Source organism: Haliotis asinina, chromosome 13 (assembly GCF_037392515.1).
Source record: "Haliotis asinina isolate JCU_RB_2024 chromosome 13, JCU_Hal_asi_v2, whole genome shotgun sequence".
Classification (NCBI taxonomy): domain Eukaryota; kingdom Metazoa; phylum Mollusca; class Gastropoda; order Lepetellida; family Haliotidae; genus Haliotis; species Haliotis asinina.
In genome coordinates, this window is record NC_090292.1 from 3,868,698 (window position 1) to 3,878,495 (window position 9,798).

At 42.5% G+C, this 9,798-nt stretch overlaps 1 protein-coding gene across 1 annotated transcript; it reads right to left on the bottom strand.

The window, feature by feature from the left end:
- Positions 1-2,838: 2,838 nt before the first annotated feature.
- On the bottom strand, positions 2,839-7,621 carry LOC137259291 (uncharacterized). The gene is made up of 4 exons (XM_067796925.1): positions 6,714-7,621; positions 4,676-4,747; positions 4,183-4,269; positions 2,839-3,377 (listed from the first exon to the last, which is right to left on the bottom strand). Exons 1-4 carry the CDS (start codon positions 7,588-7,590, stop codon positions 2,977-2,979), a joined length of 1,437 nt encoding a protein of 478 aa, XP_067653026.1. The 5' UTR covers positions 7,591-7,621; the 3' UTR covers positions 2,839-2,976.
- Between the last annotated feature and the right edge of the window lie 2,177 nt (positions 7,622-9,798).

Consider the following 9,798-nt stretch of genomic DNA (forward strand, 5'->3'; position numbering starts at 1 on the left):
CAGGGATTGAACATCCAGTTTGTTATTTTTCAAAGAAATTTGACAAGCACCAAAGAAATTGTTCTATCACTGAGAAAGAGACATCAGGTCTTTTATTAGCTTTACAGCATTTTGAAGTGTACCTTGGTACCACCACTTTGCCAAATGAGGTTTTTACTGATCACAATCCCTTGACTTTTCTTCACAAAATGAAGAACAAGAATCAAGGACTTATGAGGTGGAGTTTGACCTTGCAAGGGTTCAATCTTGTGATCAAACACATTAAAGGCAAAGACAATGATTGTGCTGATGCACTTTCCAGGGTATAAATGTTTGATGACTTGATGATGCTGTATGTATGTATCTGCATTTTGTCATAATAATTATGCAGGAAGTGTTTCATATTACTCATATTATTACATGTCATGTTATTATGTTATTATTGCTATGATTGTAACAGAAAGTTTCTGCGAAATTTCTTTTCCTCCAGGTTGAGAGTGTTACGAGTAAGTATTTTCTGTATATTTTTGTTATTGATTAAGTAATAATTATTATTGGGTCACAACATTTAGCGTTTTGAATATTAAATATGATGGACCACATTTCGTTTTAATAGCTGGTCAACACTTTTCGCATTCTGGTTTTCCGGAATTTATCTGCTCCTAGTTTTCTATGTCATTACTTCCGGGAGACTTATTCTAGGGCATTCTACAGTGTTGGCGATGTTCGTTTGTGCCCGAACTTTCTGGAAATGGCTTGGTAAATATATATAAGGGCTGGTTGCAGTGCAGAGGGTGACACTCACGTTCATTCATATTTGCTGGAGTTACATCTCTGCCATGCTTGATCATCAAAGCCCTTCAACGCCAGACCTACATTATCTGCTGACACACCGATCACTGTGTTTACATTCTGCCATAGTTGATTCTCTCTCACACCAAGACTTTGGTGAGTTTGTTATATTGTATTTTGTGACCCACTGACTTAGATTTTGTCTCCCTTGAATTGCACCTGAAGTCTGCATTGTTATATTGACTTGTGACTTTGTATACCTTGCTCTCATTGCATAATAATAATATCTGAATATTCAAAACTCGTCTTCGGTCTGTTTTGCTGGTTCACAAGGGGATTTCTTAAATTGTTGTCACGTCGCAGTTACAAAACGGTATCAAGATTGAATTGTCCGGCCGTGGTAATCATCTGAGGACTTTGACACACGTGGTCGACCACTCCTGGGCCTGTCTGACGCATTGCTTTTTCGTCGTCGTTGCATCAGTCAGGCGACAGCTGCCCCGGTGCACTTCACTTATTTTAACTTTGTGAAACTGTATGTTATATGTTGCAGTTTATAGTTCCTTTCGGGCAGTAGTCTACTCTTAAACTTCTGACTAGTCCACCTTCGGACAATTACGAATTAGGAAGAAGTTATAAAATATCTACATTTTACGTTGGGTAATCACTAAAACACAAAGTTTCTTTCAACTTTTGCTTGACATCTGTAAATAAAAACCCTGGGAGCCTTCAATGCTATGCCACCTTTGGGGATGCGGTTACGAATTATGTCTAGAGTCGTACATTTTAATCATCCTTGCACAAACAAAGTATTAGTCAAGTACTTTACACAGAAGAGAATGTTTATATGGAAGACCTAGACATTTGAAGTAGATGATTTTGAAAAAGTAACACTGACGCTGAACATCTCAAACCAGCCGCTAGTTTCATTTTTTACACATGTATAAATCTTTTCACATCAACTCCGGTGGAATAACTCCCAAACAACTACTCCATCATTGCATCCTACTGTCACTCTAGCAGCTCAGCAATAAATGTCAAAAAGCATTTGTATTATTTTCAGGATAACTCTGAAAATCTGCTCTCAAGTGTGCATGGGGGTTAATGAGTTAAAACCATCTGGTCCCCCTGATGCACCTTTTCAAATATATTTCTACCATCTTGTTCCCCCAATGCCGGTATGTAGATCTATCTATCATCTAGTCCTCCTAATGCTGGTATTTAAATATATCTGCCATCTGGTCCTCCTAATACCGGTATTTAAATATATCTGCCATCTGGTCCTCCTAATACCGGTATTTAAATATATCTCCCATCTGGTCCTCCTAATACCGGTATTTAAATATATCTCCCATCTGGTCCTCCTAATACCGGTATTTAAATATATCTCCCATCTGGTCCTCCTAATACCGGTATTAAATGTATCTCCCATCTGGTCCTCCTAATACCGGTATTTAAATATATCTCTCATCTGGTCCTCCAAATACCGGTAGTTTCATTTTTACACATGCATAAATCTCATCACATCAACTCCCAAACAACTACTAGGTGTTAAGGTGATTTCGAGTAAAAATACACCATTAAAGTCAATAAAAGTTATTTTATAACAGAATATACACGTGGTCCCCCTAATCCTGTTTCTTACATACGGTCCCCCTAATTACATTTATATATAATGAAGGGATATAAATGTCTAGTCACTGTAGAAAAGGTACATTTCCCTGTGGCACCAAAATGTTGTACGGTGTCAGCTACAGGTGTTTATTCTTTCTTTGTGAAACGATACCGAACATACGGTATTTGACAAGTGCCGTTGGTGTGGTCTGGCATGAAGTCAGCATTGGCGCTATCTCGCCTATCTGGCTGACAACACGGCCGGTCACGTCAGTGTATGATTGTGACGTCATCAGCAGTGGGATTTTCGATTTTCTCTGAACACAATTAATAAAATTAACCCAGAATTATGTTGAGAGGGGCAAAGTTTACGTACAATCACTCACCTTGACAATTTTCTTACCTGATCTTGCGAGATTCCAAACACAAAATATGACAAAATGTCTGAAAATACATTCAACAACGTTTATTAATATTCAGAAAGAAAAAAGGAAATCACCTTAACTTTGACACATGACTACGTCAACAGCACACGCCACGTCGATGTCAGTAACGACATGTACTCCGTCTCTGTCTACACCGACACCGACTTCAGTGTGCACCACGTGACACCAGGAAATCCACCACTCTCTGATGTCTATAGACTCTCGCTATGTCGGCCGCTGTGTACCCGCCGTAGTTCCTGGCGTTGACGTCAACCACGTCCAGGTCCAGGATCATCTTCACTGTCTCCACGTCTCCACTCATGCAGGCGTAGTGAAGGACGGTGTTACCGTCCCTTTTCACCAGTGACACATCAGCCCCTCTATCCACCAGGAACTCCACCACGTCCCTGTGTCCCCGCCGTGCTGCCGCCATCACCGGGGTCATGCTGTAATGTCCTTTATAGTTGATGTCAATGTGACCCGCTGCCAGGATCCGCTTCACTCTCTCCAGGTCACCGTCCTCGCTAGCGTAGTAGAGGTCGCGGCCTGCTGCTGGCGATGGAGTCGCTGAAACACAAAGTAAACTGTGTACACCAGATATCTTTGTCTCACATCTACAACGTTGTTATGTTGACACGTGACTCGGACATTGCTACAATATTTAAACAATTCCATCATGGCTGACAACAATCCAACATGACAGGAATGTCAACATGTGGTTTCTGGAATTAACGATGGTGTGTTTAACACATAACTTTCTGTTAGAACCAGAAGTTGTAGCATTATCTTGGACATTGTTAATGTGTGTTCACCTTTAGAAGTTGATAATGTCGGTACAACTCTTGTTTGGTGTTATGGATAAGAAGATATACCCTTGGTTTGTGTCAAAGTGTTTTGTTTGTTGTGTTATGTGTGTCGTTTGTATCAGTGCTCGTGACAGTGTTGGTGTGTGAGTTGGTGCATGGAATTGTGACAGGAAGCGGAAGTGAAACGGATCTTGGAGAGAGTGATGGTGTTCTACGAAGAATCTATGTAAGACTGTTATTGTGTTGTTATGGTGATGTGTGTGAGGTCATTTTGGAAGGAGTGTGGCATATGTGGTGACGTGAGGAATGAGTTAGAGAAACTCGTTTGTAGAATGGTGATTGACGAGTAAAGAGCGTTGAAGTTTTGAAGATATCGTTGTTATTATTCAGAAGAGTGAGGATGACCGGGGGCAGAGATACAACAGTTGTTTAACACCACACTCTGCAGTATTCCAGCTGTCTGATGGCGACCTCAGCATATATATCTTGTTCATGAAATCCTGTGATTGACAACATGAACGTTGATCGACATCACTGAGCTTCCTGCCTGTTGCGTTCCAAATTACCGTGTGCATCAGAGTCTTGCGTCGTCTCTGGCGCGGGTGAAACTGTGCTGCTTGGTGTCGGATCCTCACTTGCGTCAGTCGTGGAGGCTGAAACAGGGAATATGAGGTTCAGAAAACTAATTATAGCACATAGACATTTGTACTACTGGCCGCAGTTTTGTTGGGTCTTTCAATACTCTGCATGGTTTATTCTAAATACATATGGAGGAAAAATTAAATACATTTCGCTCAATTTGTCTGTGCCGGAAACAAGCAACAAAAATAAATTTAGTTCCAACAGTTTCAAATCATGTGACAACATGTACATGGATCTATATATATATATATTATATATATATATATATATATATATATATATATATATATATATATATATATATATATATATATATATATATATATATATATATATATATATATTGTGTTAAACAATTGCGTTACATGCAGGGAGAATCAAGAACTCAGATGCCTGCATACTGGGATTTCCACCTACCATGTAGATCGGAGTCTTGTGTAGTCAGTGGCGATGGTGGAACCGTGTTGCTCGGGGTCGGGTCAGTAGAGGCTGAAACAGGGAGTGTCGTAGTCAGAAACCTAAAAATACCACATAACCAATATAACCACAGGCCCCAGATTTTGCTTTCCAAATGTTTTTCCTTTCAATATTGCGTATGGATACAGTCCATATACATCTGTTACAAATATATCGTATTGATTGAGATACCTGTTCATCAAGACCGCGTAAAAAAGGGAACACTTCTTAAATTTAATATTAAGGTTGAAAATGTTAATACGTTGTGCAATGACTGTGTGCTGAGCTGAGATGCTCCTTATTTTCAGTCGTTTTTAAACGAAATACCCAACACTTTGCACAGTCTGACTCTTTGTAATGGTGGTCCCACTTGACGAAACGAGTTCGAGGCCTGGATGGTGGTGGGGCAGTGTTGGGGCAGTGTCGGGGCAATTCTAGGTGTATAAGAGGGACATGGTCGTACGTGGAACGTACTGGAACATTGTATACTGACTTGTCCTGTTAACATGGCCAATAAACAACACGCTGACTTGTTCCATCAGCCCTATGTTAACATGCCCAATAAACAATACGTTGATATGTCCCATCAGCCCTATGTTAACATGGCCAATAAACAATACTTTGACATGTCAGATCAGCCCTATGTTAACATGCCCAATAAACAATACGTTGATATGTCCCATCAGCCCTATGATAACATGGCCAATAAACAATACATTGACATGTCAGATCAGCCCTATGTTAACATGGTCAATAAACAATACGTTGACATGTCAGATCAGCCCTATGTTTACATGGTCAATAAACAATACGTTGACATGTCAGATCAGCCCTATGTTAACATGCCCAATAAACAATACGTTGATATGTCCCATCAGCCCTATGTTAACATGGCCAATAAACAATACTTTGACATGTCAGATCAGCCCTATGTTAACATGCCCAATAAACAATACGTTGATATGTCCCATCAGCCCTATGATAACATGGCCAATAAACAATACATTGACATGTCAGATCAGCCCTATGTTAACATGGTCAATAAACAATACGTTGACATGTCAGATCAGCCCTATGTTTACATGGTCAATAAACAATACGTTGACATGTCAGATCAGCCCTATGTTAACATGCCCAATAAACAATACGTTGATATGTCCCATCAGCCATATGTTAACATGGCCAATAAACAATACATTGACATGTCAGATCAGCCCTATGTTAACATGCCCAATAAACAATACGTTGATATGTCCCATCAGCCCTATGATAACATGGTCAATAAACAATACATTGACATGTCAGATCAGCCCTATGTTAACATGGTCAATAAACAATACGTTGACATGTCAGATCAGCCCTATGTTAACATGGTCAATAAACAATACGTTGACATGTCAGATCAGCCCTACGTTAACATGGCCAATAAACAATTCGTTGACATGTCCCATCAGCCCTATGTTTACATGGCCAATAAACAATTCGTTGACATGTCCCATCAGCCCTATATTAACATGGCCAATAGACAGTACGTTGAAATGTCCCATCAGCCCTATGTTAACAGGGTCAATAAACAATACGCTGACTTTTCCCATCAGCCCTATGTTAACTTGGCCAATAAACAGTACGTTAGTAAACCCTTCCTGTGAACCTTATGGTGCCATGCCTAATTTACACTATGCTAATAAGCCCTGAACGGTGAATGATGTTCACGGTAAACAATACGATCTTTCGGTCACAAGTTTGACTTGGAAATAAAAACAGTTTAACAATGTCAGATTTGGACCTGATGGTTTTCCATTATGAATACGCTGAACATGCACGTCCAATATATTGTTGTCAAAATGCAGAGGACAAATACTGAATGTGCATGCGTTATGACTGTAAAACATTGGCTTAATTCAAAACAATGATGTTATGCTCATATCCTTCGGTTGGAATATCAAGATAGAATGTTAATGATGTTAATCAATCATCAAATCTCTGTTGACAGTCTCACCTGCTGTGGTTCCAGGAAACGTCGTGGTGAAAGTCGTGTGTGACAACTGCGATAATGACGATGTTGTCAGGGAACTTCCATTTACATAATTCGGTCTCATCTCTTTCCTGATCCCACAACTTACATTCAGTGTCATCACGTCCTCTGTAAGACGATTCATTACTTCCTTTGTATCAAGTAATTCTTCTTTGGTCTGGTTTAGTTGAGTGGTTAAGCTCTGAATGTCTGTGGGTAACATCAGCCGGAGTTCCTGAAGTCCATCCATGCACGATTCAACTTCGTTTCTCATCATCACACTACTTGTATTCAGTGCAATAAAGTCCTCAGTAACACCAATAATTGTTCTCTTTGTGTCGGAGTTCATCCTCCTCACATCAGCCAAGTCAGCAACAGTGTGATCTAACTGTACCCGTAATGTACGGATGTCTTTGGTCAATCTGCGTTGTTTTCGAAGACTCTTTCTATAAGCGTCTCTATCCCGTTCAACACGTCTCAACTGTTGTATTACTGCTTTGAGTTGTGTCTGTGTGTGTTGTCCACTGGTTTCCAGGGTTTGTAATTCCTCAAGAACATGTCCGCTGATAATGTTGCCGATATAGTCTCCTTTCAAGATGTCTTTAATTGCCAATTGGACGAGAGGTTTAATCAGGGGAGGAAGGAATCTTCCAGTCAGTTCTTTCAGTGACGACTCCAGCACCTCAGGTTTATTCATTAGTTTTGTCTCAGAATTAACAGCAGCAGTTAACAACTTCCACGAGTGGATCTCCCCTTCAACCAGACGCACCCGTGTAGCCAAGGCTGCCAAACTGTCATCAGTGTCTATGGCTTTCACACAACACACCAGGAGACTGAAGAGAATTATTGTTGATACCTCCATCTTACAAGAGAACTGTGTAGCGCAGCTAGGACGATGACTGCCTCGCCGCCGGGTGCACGGCTTTAATACAGCCTCACTCATCTGTTTGGCAAAATGCCATCTCGGGGAACCACATGCTCTATCTGTGGTGTGCATAAACGTGAAATCAACAACCGGTATGGTGGATACCTACCTGAGAATACTGACATGTAATCACACCATTTCATGGGTGGATACAGCTCTTTTGAGAAAGAGGAGGCGGGTGGGTTGGGTTGGGAGAGGATTGTGTGCACACTCAGAAACTGTGTAGGTTGGGTGGGTGGGGGATGGGGGTCTGGACACATCATTTTCATCCGTTTTCATGGGTAACATAAGATTTCAGCGCGTGCGTGCGTGCGTGCGTGTGTGTGACCGGGGGGTGGGGGAGTGTAGGAGTCGTTATGGACCCACCCTCAATACGATCCTGCTGTACGACGTTAGTTAACCTGTGTACATCGCTCGGCAGGACGTCTCCAAGACTGAGTTCCCCGGTCATGGAAATCGTGGAAAGCCTGTATTCCACAGACAACGTGGCATAACCCGAGACTGTCGTTCCCCATAACACGCACAAGTTCTGTGATAACCACTGTGTACTTTATGGAGGATATACGGCCAGCAACATCCTGTATGTGAGGCTGTGTACTGTCTGGAGGATATACGGCCAGCAACATCCTGTATGTGAGGCTGTGTACTGTCTGGAGGATATACGGCCAGCAACATCCTGTATGTGAGACTGTGTACTGTCTGGAGGATATACGGCCAGCAACATCCTGTATGTGAGGCTGTGTACTGTCTGGAGGATATACGGCCAGCAACATCCTGTATGTGAGGCTGTGTACTGTCTGGAGGATATACGGCCAGCAACATCCTGTATGTGAGACTGTGTACTGTCTGGAGGATATACGGCCAGCAACATCCTGTATGTGAGGCTGTGTACTGTCTGGAGGATATACGGCCAGCAACATCCTGTATGTGAGGCTGTGTACTGTCTGGAGGATATACGGCCAGCAACATCCTGTATGTGAGGCTGTGTACTGTCTGGAGGATATACGGCCAGCAACATCCTGTATGTGAGGCTGTGTACTGTCTGGAGGATATACGGCCAGCAACATCCTGTATGTGAGACTGTGTACTGTCTGGAGGATATACGGCCAGCAACATCCTGTATGTGAGGCTGTGTACTGTCTGGAGGATATACGGCCAGCAACATCCTGTATGTGAGGCTGTGTACTGTCTGGAGGATATACGGCCAGCAACATCCTGTATGTGAGGCTGTGTACTGTCTGGAGGATATACGGCCAGCAACATCCTGTATGTGAGGCTGTGTACTGTCTGGAGGATATACGGCCAGCAACATCCTGTATGTGAGGCTGTGTACTGCCTGGAGGATACACGGCCAGCAACATCCTGTATGTGAGGCTGTGTACTGTCTGGAGGATATACGGCCAGCAACATCCTGTATGTGAGGCTGTGTACTGTCTGGAGGATATACGGCCAGCAACATCCTGTATGTGAGACTGTGTACTGTCTGGAGGATACACGGCCAGCAACATCCTGTATGTGAGGCTGTGTACTGTCTGGAGGATATACGGCCAGCAACATCCTGTATGTGAGGCTGTGTACTGTCTGGAGGATATACGGCCAGCAACATCCTGTATGTGAGGCTGTGTACTGTCTGGAGGATATACGGCCAGCAACATCCTGTATGTGAGGCTGTGTACTGTCTGGAGGATATACGGCCAGCAACATCCTGTATGTGAGACTGTGTACTGTCTGGAGGATATACGGCCAGCAACATCCTGTATGTGAGACTGTGTACTGTCTGGAGGATATACGGCCAGCAACATCCTGTATGTGAGGCTGTGTACTGTCTGGAGGATATACGGCCAGCAACATCCTGTATGTGAGGCTGTGTACTGTCTGGAGGATATACGGCCAGCAACATCCTGTATGTGAGACTGTGTACTGTCTGGAGGATATACGGCCAGCAACATCCTGTATGTGAGGCTGTGTACTGTCTGGAGGATATACGGCCAGCAACATCCTGTATGTGAGACTGTGTACTGTTTGGAGGATATACGGCCAGCAACATCCTGTATGTGAGACTGTGTACTGTCTGGAGCTTCATTATCCCTTTCTCTTCACTATCTCTCCCTTCTTGTATACTACATGCTTCTCTATCCTTTATCT

Excerpts from the sequence above, each read along its gene's own strand:
- LOC137259291 (XM_067796925.1), bottom strand. The coding sequence starts at position 7,590 with ATGGAGGTATCAACAATAATTCTCTTCAGTCTCCTGGTGTGTTGTGTG. Across the intron at positions 4,748-6,713 it reads GTTTCCTGGAACCACAGCAG|CCTCTACTGACCCGACCCCG; the intron begins GTGAGACTGTCA and ends TCCCTGTTTCAG. Across the intron at positions 4,270-4,675 it reads ACAAGACTCCGATCTACATG|CCTCCACGACTGACGCAAGT; the intron begins GTAGGTGGAAAT and ends TCCCTGTTTCAG.